This window comes from Crotalus tigris, unplaced genomic scaffold (assembly GCF_016545835.1).
Source record: "Crotalus tigris isolate CLP2741 ecotype Arizona unplaced genomic scaffold, ASM1654583v1 scf7180000018825.4774228, whole genome shotgun sequence".
Classification (NCBI taxonomy): domain Eukaryota; kingdom Metazoa; phylum Chordata; class Lepidosauria; order Squamata; family Viperidae; genus Crotalus; species Crotalus tigris.
In genome coordinates, this window is record NW_024097215.1 from 3277053 (window position 1) to 3291299 (window position 14247).

The 14247-nt window shown below is 41.6% G+C and overlaps 1 protein-coding gene across 2 annotated transcripts in view; it reads right to left on the bottom strand.

Moving 5' to 3' along the window:
* SLC37A2 (solute carrier family 37 member 2) overlaps positions 1-2332 on the bottom strand; it is a 41448-nt gene extending 39116 nt beyond the window's left edge. For both annotated transcript variants that reach the window (XM_039356550.1, XM_039356549.1), the window contains exon 1: positions 1987-2332. In XM_039356550.1, the coding sequence (XP_039212484.1) occupies positions 1987-2045 (59 nt within the window). In that variant the 5' untranslated portion in view covers positions 2046-2332. The remainder of the gene's footprint in view (positions 1-1986) is intronic.
* Between the last annotated feature and the right edge of the window lie 11915 nt (positions 2333-14247).

A 14247-nucleotide genomic window follows, 5' to 3' on the forward strand; every position in this document is an offset into this window, starting at 1 on the left:
CACCCTAGTCTGTTTCCACAGAACCACTTGATCATCCCAAGTCAGGCCCTTATACTCAGCTTCTCCCAGCTGGATCCACTGAATAGATCCCAGAGTCAAACTAAGGATGCCTGATCTTTCTTTTGCAAAGAAAGTCCAGTTGCCTTTCGAGAGATGGGGGGAGGGGAAAAGCTCCTTTGGGACAACCATGCCTGAGAATCTCCATTGACAGAAGGATGCCCGCTTCTCTCAGCATTGTGCGTCCAAGAAGAAAAGCAGGGGATACACAGGAAGGGATGGCATTGGATTCGGAGGCTCGAAGCCAAGCCCTGCTGGATCCCAGATCTTTTCCCGGGATCCTTTCAGGCTTCTTGAGAACAATGGAAGGGAAAGCAGGTCCAGGAGCGCCGGCTTTTGCCCACCCTCCTTTACACCCGCGCTTCCTCAGCGGCTCGACTCTTGTGGAAAACGAAAGGGACTTTTACGAATTCCAGAGGGTTTAGCAGAGAGATTTATTGCGCAGGTTCAGACGCAGTAGAGACAAGCAATTCTGAACCCCAAAGGCAGGTTCAGACTAGTTTTATACATTCCTTTTCTCAGGAACAAAGAACTAGACATAGAAATCTACATTGTAATACATTAGGTTAGCTTCTCACGGGCATACAATGGAGAGTTTGCTACATACATTGTTTCCAAGTGCAATGCGCATTTGGTTAGCCAAATATTACTGACACAGCATTATTCCAGTAATTATGCAGACACATTATTATTTTAGTGATTTTTTCATTATTATTATTATTATTATGGATCATCGCACAGTCAGCCAGATGTTCAGACTGGATTTGGCATTTTGTCTACCTATCGAGTCCTTACCCAGGACCTGGGAGAGGCAGATATGGCTGTTTGATGGTATTACAGATATCGTCGCAGGATGGAAGCAGTTCCTAGTAAGGCCGCCTTTTGCAATTGACTAATAGCGAATTTGTCAATGCCAATGGTGTTCAAGTGGTGCTCCAGTTGGTTTGGGATTGCAGCCAAGGAGCCTATTACTATTGGTACTACCCTTGCTTGCTTTTGCCACAGTCTTTGCAGTTCATCCAATTTTGTTTCTGTGAATATTTTATTTCGTATTATAAATCGGCATTGATCTGCTAGTCTCTGTTCTGTTATTTCTGATTCTGGATGTTGTTCTTTCCAGAACTGGTGCATTTGTTTTAGATATCCTCTTCTTGTTGGACTTGATCTGTAGTAACAGATCATTATTTCTTTGTTTTCCATCACTGTGTATCTGCGACGGGTAAACACCTTTTCTTCCAGTAGTTCTGCAGATGCTGGCCCTGGTTGCTCAGCCAACAGTCCTGAGTCCTGTAACCCATTTATCACCAGATATCCAGGAACTCCAATATCTAGCGCGGACCTTGTTAACCTGGGCGACATCCGAGCCGGTATGGCATTCTGAAATTTACGTCTCACCATATTTTTTATGGGAGAGACACTCTTTGTCTGACTCCTCTGATGAGACCTGTCCAGTATGGTTGAACCTCTGGCATAGCTCTCATCTTCCTCAGAGTGCACAAGCCCCACAACCATGTCAAGGTAGTGCCTCACTGGGGGGCTATTATTATTATTATTATTATTATTATTATTATTATTATTATTATTATTATTCCACATTATTCTACCTTACGACTGCCCCGATTATCCCTCAGAAAGGGCCCAGCGCCTAAGCCGGCCAGCCGGGCCTCCCTGGCACGTGCCCCGCCGCTGCGTCGCACGCGGCCGGTGCTTCTCTCCCGCCTCGCCCCGCGGGCAGCTGGGGCTGCGAGCCCGCCAGAGGCTCTTTGGTCGAGCCAGGCGGGGAGCGGGGCAGGCCTAGCAGAGGTCAAGGCAGCCCTCCTCGCCCCCTCTCGCCTCGCCACCCACCCTCCCTCGCCCGGAAAGCCGGAGGCGATGAGGCGCCCGGGCGGCCTTGGGCAAGCCCTCCCCGCGGCCTTGGGCCCTTCTTACCAGCTGTCCCTGGAGAAGGAGCGGAGGAAGCGGATGCCCGGCGCGGGGATGGCCCGCATGGCTGCTGAGGGAGAGGCGGCGAGGGCGAAGCAAGAGCCGCCGGCCGGCCGGGGACTCGATTGGCTGGTTGGCTGCTAGTGCGGGAGGCGACCGCGCGGGTTCTTCTCTCGGAGCCGGAGGCGCGCGGTCGGGCCGGCTCTTGCTTGGTTCCCGCGGCGGCAGCGGCGGCTGGCGCTACTTCGGGCTGAGTCCCGGCTGGCATTTAAATGCCCTGCTGGAGGCCAGCCGCCGGGCACCCGCCGGTGATTCAAGGCCACTGCCCCGCCCCGCCCCGGCGCGGGCAGGGCCAGGGCGAGACGGGGAGCTGCCCGCTTGGGCTGTCCCTCCCTTCCCCTCCCCTGCCCGAGTCGTTGGAGATGGGCAAGCCGGAGCGGCGCGCTCCAGATGCTGGGCTTGCAGCCTCCACCTGGCCCGGCCAGGGAGCAAAGATGGGAGAAGCCGTGGCTGCCTTCTGCCCGCGGAGCCTGCGACCCTTTTGGTCCGGATGGGCTGGGTCGCCACCGGCATCACCCGTTGGAGCTTCTGTAGGTGGGGGCCACCGGGGGGGGGGCTTTTCTTGGCCAAGCACCGCGAAGCCCCCGGGCACCGACCGAGCCGATTTAAAAAAACGTAGGTAAAGGATCGTTTCTTAAGTCATCCTTTGGACCATTCCATTGCCCTTTTGAGACCTGACGGAAACATGGACAAAGTCAGGGAAAGTCAAAGTCACCTTAAAGGCCAAGGATCTTCTCTGCCAACCAACTGGAGGGAGATGGGGGTAGAGATCTTGGGGTGACCAAAGTCATCCAATGAATTTCCTCAGTTGGAGGCAGATTGGAGCCTGGATCTTTCCAACCTTACTCCAGCATCTTAATCCCAACCCAGTATCTTAACCATTACATCACACTGTTAGATTGTACAGGTATTCCTCGGCTTACAACATTTCGTTTAGTGACCAATGGCACTGAAAAAAAGGGACTTATGACCATTTTCACACTTAACGACCGTTGCAGCATCCCCATGGTCACTTGGGATGCTTGGCAACTGACTCATATTCATGACCGTTGCAGTGTTCAGGGGTCATGTGTTGCCCCTTTTGACAAGCAAAGTCAAGGGGGAAGGCAGATTCCCTTAAGAACTGTGTTACTAATTGAACAAGTGCAGTGATTCACTTAACAACTGTGGCAAGCAAGGTCAAAAAAATGGGGCAAAACTCGCAAATGTCTCACTTAGCAACACATATTTTGGGCTCCACTGTGGTGCTACGTTGAGGACAACCTGTACCAAACACACAGGTGGATTATAGTGATGGTTTTCTTATCCATGAAACCCACTGTCGGCAACATGTACATATATATGTACCCACATCTCTCCAATGGAGATGCATTCGGAGGCTGTTTCTGAGTGCTGAATTTGATTTTTTTCCCCCCTCCAAAGAATGATGCTCAAGGCTTCCAGTGCTCAGAATAAAATCACAGGCTTTTGTGAAATAGATTGGCTATGAAAAACACTGATTTACAGGAAGAGTTCAGTGAAAAATGAAAACTCTCTCGCCACTTATTTTCTGTTAGAATGATTCAAGTATTCATGCTACTGATTTGATTTTATTCCTTTGATTTTTGGGAGAAAATGTAAGTTAAGATAATAGAGAAAATAGTATGCCATTCCCCCCCCCCCTAAATTTCTTTAATTTCTTTTTTAAACTAGATCAAGGATCTTATGAGAGAGAAGTATAATAAGCACATGATTAACCTTTCCAGCAACAGAAACTAAAATAGAATCCAAATGGAAAAATGATGTTTTTTTGGGTAGGACAGCTTGCAAAGAAAGAGCATGGAATTCAGTGCCCATGGTAAATTTTACTCATTTGATAGGGTTTAGAAAAGGCAGAAACCCCCTCCCCCCCATTTACAGATACTTGGATTTTCCTTGCTCTCCTTTCATCTTCTGAAATAAAAGAACAGGACAAAATGTAACTAATGAATAATTGCATTAGCTTTCTTTGAATACATGCCTTTTGTATTTAAGTGAATGATAATCACTCGCCCCCTGAGATTGTATCACAAAAAGGTCATTAACTACTTGTACATTTCATTTCCCCACCCCCACCCTGTCAGTCTGGGGGCAGTTTAAAGACAATTCCCCTTACCATTTATTTGGTAGGATAGCTTTCTCTTCTATTTGCTATCCTCTGATGTGGTGAGATTAGAACACCCAAAATATCTATCAGATTGGCTATCTGGGAGTTTTTGCTACTGCAACTCCACATCTGATGGACACAGTTGGAGAAGACTCCACAAGAGAGTTTATGCAAAATAACAATTACTTTAAAAAAAAAACTTTCCACCCATCCATCTTTCTCTTTTTATAAACCATTAGTCTTTTTTTTAAACTATATAATGAACCCTCTCATTGAACACATAAATCAACATAATTCCAAGAGCTTCCAGTAAACCTGAAAGCCATCTTTGTATCCAGTTCATAAGAGAATGCATTTTCTTCTCATTTTGATACTGTGAGACATCTTTGTTCAAAGTCATTTTTGCACCATCTCATGCTCAATCTCAGCGTTCATATTTTTATTAACATATTACCGGAAGATTAGCAATACTTGGGGATGCTTGCATGGTTCATGCTAAAGATAATGTTCGGACGGTTTCTCAGTATCCTTTTGCTCTAACAGAAATGGCATTTTATGGTTGAGCCTGTCTGTGTGCTGGGAAATTAAAGAGTTTAAGGAGCTAAGGATTTCTGTGATGAGAAGGAATAATTTAATTCAAACCATGTCCAGTCTGGATAGTGCCAGTATATTTTAACTTTTTTTGTGGGCTGCTGAGCTCCCTAGGACAGGGGTCCCAAATCCCCAGTCTATGGACCGGTACCGGTCCACGGCATGTCAGCAACCAGACAAGCAAAGCCGCATCCACGGGATGCAGGTAGCACACAAAAGCACGCACCCTCCAGTCTGCGGAAAAACCTCTCTCCACGGAACTGGTCCCTGGTGCCCAAAAGGTTGGGGACCTCTGCCTAGGAAGATGTATTGGGTACCCTGCTTGAATTCAGTAAATGTCAATACCATCACGCACCAAGTATCTCCACAGCACGTGTAGTATTTTTCCGGGCCCAACACTGAATATTTTCAGTTATTCCAACTTTGTTCACTATCACGTTTTGTTTATAATCCTAACGCACATGCTGTCTTCCAAGTCCTAACATCTTCTCCAATAGCCTAGAAGCATTCCGTTCAAATCTTGATAACGCTACTTGGAGATAAAGAGAACTGAACTTCATTCTGTTCTTGATAAGCTATCTGCAAATATTTAGCCAGTCCTGCAGAAAGGTGAGAATAAAGTACAGGTTTAATACATCTGACCGTCTTGGAGGACCTTGGAATACCATGTGCATTCCTTAATTTTCCATAGGCTACCACATTATGAGCACTCGCCAGAAGGCTAATTGGCAGATTAATTAGCTAAGGTTAATTTGTCCCTCGAACAATCACTCATGCTTTGGTCATCTCATGATTGGATTACTGTGATGTGCTTCTACATGGGGCTGCCCTTGAAGTCCACTCAGAAGCTATGTGGTCCAGAATACAGTGATGTGAACAGTGAGATGTTTGGATTGCACCCAAAACAGAACTTTATGAGATGTACTCAATACCAGTTTCTGGATGCAATTCAGGGTGCTGTTATTCACCCATAAGTTTTTTGCAGGATCTGGCATGGCTATTTGAGGGACCACTTGCTTTCCATATTTCCACTCATCACTGTGGTCAAATGAAGTGGACACACTTTCGGTCCTATTGACCAAACAATGTCTTCTGATAGCCCAGACCTCAGTGACAACTCCTGCTCTCTGTGATGACATCTACTGCTCCTATCTTATTGACAATCTGTAAACTTTTTAAAAAAAATGTTCTACCAAGTCTTGGGATAGGATGGTCAAATCTGTATAATGGGTTGTATGTGTTGGTGGGGGGAGGAATATAATTGTAAGCCATCCAGAGTAATTAAGCAACCTGAAAATTCAATGAAATAAATACAAACCCACACAAAGGTTGCTTATTTAGAACACACACACACACACACACACACACATGGATATGTATGGATTATTATTATTTTTACTAATGATTGTTCATGTTTTTATAAGGAGTGTTTTATGAATATTTTTATATTGTGTTTTTATCTGACTGTTGTACACCATCCAGAATCACTTTTGCTCAGAGGGAAAGCTACAGAAAATTTGATTAAGAAATAAATGAAAGAAATAAAATGTGGTTGTTGCCCCAGGTGCAGTTGGCTTTACTGTCTTGTTGATTTTATCAATTTTTAGTCTTCACCCAGAGTTGCGTGTCAAGGGGGGAGCCGTACAAATTAATACAGGTAGTCCTCAACTTACAACAGTTCGTTTAGTGACCGCTTGCAGTTACAATGTTTCTGAAAAAAGTGACTTACGACGTTTGCAGCACCTCTATGGTCACGTAATCAAAATTCAAGACACTTGGCAACTGACTCACATTTATGACGGTTGCAGTGTCCCGGAGTTGTGTGATCCCTTTTTGCGACCTTCTGACAAGCAAAATCAATGATGGAAGCCAGATTCACTTAATGACCGTGTTACTAACTTAGTGATTCACTTAACAACTGTGGCAGGAAAGGTCATAAAATGGGGCAAAATTCACTTAAGAAATGTTTTGCTTAGCAACCGAAATTTTGGACTCGGTTGTGGTCATAGGTTGAGGACTACCTGTAAAGTGTGTGTGTGTGTGTGTGTGTGTGTGTGTGTGCATGTGCTCTTCCTATTTCCAATAGACATGTTTGTTTTCAAAATGAATGAGTGGGGGAAAGTTAAGCAGAATTCCCATACTTAGACAGAATGATTTCTTCTTTCTACAGATAAAGTTCTGCAGACCAGTTTATTTTTGTCTCAGATTTTTCAACAAATGCAGACATCAGCAGAACAAGTCGAGAAGTCTTGAGAAAGTCCTTATTTTGTTCAAGTAGAGAGTAAATAATTCAAATGCTCGGGAAACAAGAGTAAAGCAGTGTTATTATGTGAGCTTGCTTCTCAGACGTGATCTGTGTTTTTGCTTGCTGAAAAACTGGACTTTTAATTGAAATGTATTTAAAATTCCATCAAAAATTGCTGTGTGGAATTTGAGAAGCTGCAATCTGAAAAGATGGTCCTTTGGGGGGAAAAAAGATTTTTTTTGGTCTGGAGAATGAACAAAGAAGCCGTGGCTCATTGAACTTGTCTTTTTTTTTTTTTAATTAAAAATGGTGTACAAATCCATTCATTAGGAGGTCTGAGCATAAGCCGGCTTAGGAATGTTCTGAGCATTTAAAGCAGCGCTTCTCAACGTTTGTGTGACGGCGACCCCCGTCACACAAACGTTCTGCGCATGCGTGGCGCCGCGTGCATGGGGGTGGGGCCCCCATGCACGGCGCGCGTGCACGGGGGGGCCCCCATGCGTGACGCGCATGCACGGCGCCGCCCCCATACGCGGCGCGCGTGCACGGCGCCCCCATGTGCGGCGCGCATGCGTGGCGCCGCCCCCATGTGCGGCGCGTGTGCACGCCATGGCGAAAAATGGCGGATCGCCACCTTTGGCGACCCCCGAAAAATGGTCAATCGACCCCAAATGGGGTCGCGACCCATAGGTTGAGAACCGCTGATTTAAAGAGACACCAACTGATCACAATTCAAGTTAAGACAGTTCTCTCTTTCAACTAAGAACCTGAAACTGAAATGGATGCATTTGTCCACCCTTCAGATTTTGTAACTGATTCTAAGAATGACTTGCTGGAAGTGGTGGGATTCAGCCAGTTCGCACCACTTCGGCAGAACCCGTAGCTAACGTTTTGTTGCCCAGGCCCAGAATGGACTCCGGGAAGCGGCATCCACACAGAGAACCGGTTGTTCACATATTTGAATCCCACCCACTGCTTGCTGGATGGCAGCATCCAGCTGATCTTGGCTATTCATTCTTATCAATGTTGAAGTTCCTTTTTGTTTCTGAATAGAAATGCATTAAGTAATAGACTACATCTATCAGTAACTACATCATTCTAGACCAGTGTTTCTCAACCTTGACAATTTTAAGGCAAGTGGACTTCAACTCCCAGAATTGCTGGCTGTGGAATTCTGGGAGTTGAAGTCCACATGCCTTAAAATTGTCAAGGTTGAGAAACACTGTTCTAGACTATATCAATAACACTGAGAATTCAGAATCTATGTTTGCTTTTTGCAACTACATTCAGGAATCTTAGAGTTATTTAGAAAATTTAGAATGTAGCAGTTGAACGGATAAGAATTCGATCAAATTTTCTTAAACATCAATAGAAAGAGAGTAGTTGTTGCACAATATTTTACAAACATTCACCTGCTTAGAAATCTAAATGAATGACCCAGATATAATACAGAAAGGAATAAAGTGAATAAAAGCAATCATCTTCCCCTTATATCTAGCTGACAGGAGACATTAGTATCTAAGTGGAGAATGACTAAAATTCTGCAATTTGTATAGGGAAGCTAATAAAGTGGTATTCAGTAACCTTGATAATTTATAAAACTAACAGATAATCCTCTTAAGCAAAGACTATACAAATAAATGTTTTTAGGTATTAATACTGAAGAGAAAATAGAGAAGAATAACTAAAAAGGCTTAGATTCCTTGGGAACACCAGTTCTTATCTCTGCGCACAATTGATGAATATATATATATAAAATCACTTTTCTCTTCAAATTTCAATAGATATGCTTGTTTGCAAGCTGATTCAACAGAGGAAAGTAAAGTATAATTCTCATGTTTTAACAAAGTGGCTATTTCCCTATTTACTGATAATTATTATTCTGCAGACTAGTTTATTTTATCTCTTGAGTTTTCAAGAAATAAACCCAGTGGCAGATAGATTAAGGAGCCTTGAGAGATTTCCCATTTTATTTAAGTGGAGATTAAAGAATCAGGTGCGCAAGAGAAAAACTAATTAAGAGTTATGCAGACACTTTAAAACTTTATATTTTTTTCTCATTTCGGAAACGAATGTTTAGCTCAAGGGTACTGCGCATAAAACACAATTGTATGTTTAAAATTCCATCACGACTGGCAACACAGATGTTGAGATTAAACAATTCAGTATCATTTGATTCAATACCGTGCAGTGAAGCACCAGCCCATCTGCCAGTGTAGAAAATATATATTTAATAATGTTCTGCCATTCACACCGTTTTGCTAATTTTGAAGATATCAGAATTCTCATCAAGAAAGTTTTATTTCAGCTACGTGTTTTTAAAATATTAACAGCGCTTGTTGCAGCATCCCCACGGTCACACAATCAAAATTCGGATGCTTGGCAACTTGGCAACATATTTATGATGGCTGTCATGTGATCCCCTTTTTCAACCTTCTGGCAAGCAAAGTCAATGGGGAAGCCAGATTCACTTAACAACAGTTACTAATAACTGCAATGATTCACTTAACAACTGTGGCAATAAAAGTCATAAAATGGGGCAAAACTCACTTAACAAGTAACTCACTTAACAACATAAATTTTGCGCTCAACTGTGGCCATAAGTCAAGGACTACCTAAACTGGTTTTTTTCCCCCCCTAATGCTTCTCCTACATAAGGGTCAGTGAAAGAGCTGATTAGTACAAAATTCAATGTTGAAATTATTTATTTTGGGTCCTATGAACCCTTTGCTGTGGCATTTTATGTAGAATTTCACAAAATTTTCATTTTGGTTAGCCTATGTACTCCTCCATGTTTCTTTGCTAATTATCAAAAATAATTGGGACCTTTAAAGACTATTGTTCAGAACTAGAAACTATCCTATTAGGAAGCTTCCTAATTATAAGTAGTTCAACATCCAGATGGGGGGCTAACAGTAAGTAGATGAAATATTTCATATTAGAAATTTCATTGATGGTGTTTCTCGCAAGACTGGTAAAAAATATGGGTTTTGATTTTAGTAAATCTGAAGCACTTTGTCACTAGAAATCAAGGAATGTGTTTTATCTTTTTCTAGGCTACTCTATTATATTACGCTTTCATTTCGGTAAGATAATTATTTTTATCCAAACATTTCAGAGCGGCTTTATGCCAGCAAGTGATAATTAACCTTTAATGCCACTTTTCTCATTCTAGGAAACCTAGTCAATGACCCCTGACTTAGATTGCCCAGTAAGGCATTAAATGATCATTTTTAATGACTGCTGATAAAAAAAACCTTTGGTTCTAAACATACGTTGGATTTATATTACCAATAGCTATGGCAACATTAAAGCAACATCAGCTAACTGTCAACAAATTAAAAAGTCATCTTCTAGTTCCAGTTTCTAATTCACTATATTCTCATCACCCCAGGAGTTAAATCAGCTGATTTGGTAATGAATGCTTTACAACAAACATTTGTTTAAAGAAGGAAAATAACTCTCACACTTATCTGTAGCTTATTCATCATTTTAAGTTAATTATACATAATTATTAAAAAAAATATGATACATCTTATAATATTAACTGTTTTTGGAAATGTTAGGGATTGCTTAGAATTCAAGAAAAGTTTACGTTGTTACAGAAGCTTTATCTCAATTCCTACTCTCCTGAATTATCACTGTTTATAGATGGAATTGTGACTTTTACTAGGTAATTAGACAGGTTTTTACAAATTTTTACAAACACAAAAACTCTACACACACAAACACACATATAAATACACACACACGCACACATCTAAGGAGGAGAAATGTTTTTTTCACCTTCAAAAATATGCAGAAAAAAGCAATTGCATGTTCATTGCCTGTTAAAATATACTCTCTGGCATAAAGGCTTTGAATATTTAGACCTGGTGAAAAAAAAAATGCGTAACTTTGCAACAATGTTTATTCAGTCAAATAAAATTATGTGTGTTACATTTTGTAACTATACTTTCCTCCAACTCTTTAAATAAACTAGTTGTTGTGATGGCAAAAAGTTATATAATGCGATGACACTTGTTACTCATTGCCCCAGAGACCTAAAGGAATCACCGTCATAAAATCCGTTAGCATAATTCTCACTAACATTATGAAGGCAATATAATTTGGCCCTGTGTTTTGCTTCTCAGCAATAGAGGTACTCACGGTTTCTTCAAACAGGAGCTACTGTACAACTTGATTAACGTTTATTCCCTCTCTGCCATGTTTGAACCAAAGAAAACAGTAGATGTTAAAAGATTTGTATGAAATATTGCAGAAGATGGCATCACGAACCCCTTCCTTATATTTTAAGTCTCCTATTGGTGATAGGAACATGCAATCCAATCCTCCTTGTGTTGGCAATAAAATGTGATTATACCTCATAGAGAAAACTAATGATTTTTCCTCTGCCTGGCTCAGGACCTGTTCGGTATTATGGTGAAAGACGAATCTCCAATTGTAAATGATCAACAAGTTTCAAGTAAGGCCTTTTATTTTTCCTCATGAGCAAAACAAAAGAGTATAATTACTGTCCAGAGGGCAACAGATGGTTTCTAAGTTTGGGTGAGTCTAGGAGTGATCATCCCTCCTCAGCCTTGGCAAGTTTAAAATGGATGGGCTTCAACTCCTGCTGGAAGTCGTGTTGCAAGTTGGGATTTGAAGTTCACCCATCTTAAACTTCCCAAGGAAAATGCCAAGCAATTCAAAGGGGGTTACTTAACAAGTGCATGATTTACTTAACAACTGTGGTTGATTTGGGTTGTTCAATTGGGCACAGCTCATTTAACTGTCTTGCTTAGCAATGGAAATTCTACTCCCAATTGTGATGGTAAGTCAAGGACAATTAGACCTGCCAAACAACACTGTATATATTAACATACAACACTGCATATATTTAACATTGTATATATTATTTTCCCTCGTGCCATTGCTCAGCTGAGCGCATAATTCCCACAGTACTGTCTTGTCTAAGGATATTTACCCGAATGGTATAGCTGGATTATTATAAGCCTTCTAATCTTTTCTATTATCTTCTCTTATTGGTATCGTTATTATACCAGTATTACTTTGTTGTTTGTATGTACACTGAAAGCTTATGCACCGGAGACCAATTCCTTGTGTCCAATCATACTTGGCCAATAAAGAATTCTATTCCATTCCGTTCCATTCCATTCCATTCTAATTTTCTATATTATTTTATATTCTATATTCTATTCTCTTCTGTGTTGGAAACATGAATTCATTATTTTCCCCTTCTTGTGCAAATCCACAGCCACAGTAAAAAATCATCTGTAGATTCTGCAGCCTGTGATTTGTCTAACTATGCCTCCTGGTGGCTAACAGATGGTTAGCTTAAAAACAAACCACAGAGAGAAATGAGTGGGGAAACATCTAAGGAGTCGTTTGCCCCATGACCCTTGATTTATAGTGGCAAGAGTCAGCAGGAACCCACTTATACCTCACTCCTATTCAGAAAGGCCCGTAGGACCAATTACTGGGAATATCTTATGCTAAACATATGTGAAACAGGTGACCTCTTAGAACATTATAGATTCCTCATTACTTTTCATTAAAAGTTGAGCAGGTTCCAACCCGCAGTAAAGTTCATTTTCTTTGTTATCTAGGTATTAGTTACCACTCCAGAAAGAAGTGTATGACTTGCAAAGGGCGAGACCCCATGTAAAAAGTATCATGGCATGCCTTAAATGCTTTATTAGGGGTTTGTTGTTCTTGCTGACGCAAGTAACTCATGAGTTATCGGCTAATAATTAGCATTAAAGGATACCATTAGAGTTACAAATGCTTTTTTGGTTTGCGTTGGGTGCGACACAAATACAAATCAACAGAAAAACAAGCTTCATAAAAGCACTGTGGGAAAAACTTGCACTGTATTTTTTTTTGTTTGTTTAATATTGGGATGCAGTTACTTAAAGGGAAGGGGTATTTTCCCAAAGTTTATACAAAGGTGAACAAATTTGAGATTACCGTTTCCTGGATTAACCACAAACACAGGAGGATTGCATTATATTAATGAGATGTATGTCCAATGTTTTCCAGAAGCTATGTGTTTATCTACCTATTCAAATTTGCAATTTATCTTTTTTTCCCCCCTGTAATGGAAACTCCAGGCGGTTAAACTGCATTAAAGTCAGCAGAGTGACAATAAAGCTCATAAACAACTCCTGCTGACTGAATGCTTTTGCCAATGGTCTGTGTGGCAGCTTTATAACTTTATAACTTGGAGTCTGGTTACTTTCTGGATGGTCACTTGGTAGAATTTAGATGCCCTACTTTACAAGATCTAACAGAGAGAAGATGCTCCAAATAGCCACCCTGAAGGAAATTGGGGGACTGCAACCCAGGAACTGACTTTCTAAGTCAGTGGTGGCGAACCTATGGCACAGGTGCCAGAGGCGGCACTCAGAGCCCTCTCTGTGGGCACGCGCGCCGTCGCCCCAGTCCTAGGCCTTCAGCTGGTTTTTATAAAACTTTTCGCTTTAGGCCTCCACCGCCATGTGCCAAAAAAAAAAAAAAAAAGGTTCAATCAGTCAATTTCAACTTCTCATGGGGAAAAAAAGATCTTGCAAAGTTGGAATTGATTGATTGAACTTTTTAGTCCCACCCAGTCTGCTGTTACTACCACATCCAATGGGCCACGTCCATCTGGCACTCGACGATGCATAAGTGGGTTTGGGGTTGCAGTTTGGGCACTCAGTCTCTAAAAGGTTCGCCATCACTGTTCTAAGTAGATAGTTTATTGATAGGTCTTACAACCCCATTACATCAAAGATAAAACACAAGGTCCAGTTCCAAGGTAAACTAGGTAAAAGAAAATTCCGTAATAAAATACGTGCTAAAAATAATTAACAGATCAATACATTGGCTTCATATGATAGCCTGAACTGTTCAATGTAACAGATTCTTAGAGAGCCAAATGTCACCGTGCAGATGCAATTCTTGCACTTTTATCCAGCAGCATTTCTAACGGTGAAGCCAAGCAGACATTGCAAGATACCTTCACTTTTGTCTGTTTCTAGAGGTAGTAAAAGTATTTCAAGCCAACAGCAAATAGTTTGCCAAAAAACTACTTTCCATCCACATAGCCAAAGGCATTTCAAGTCGCTCATAGGTTATTCTTACTGCTATGGAACATTTCTATAGATGTATAGCTGTATTTCATTCTCATTAGCAGATTAAAACCTAACTTTGATCAGCATCATCATACAATTAAGTGACCTTCTGCACAGTTGGAGAAAAACTC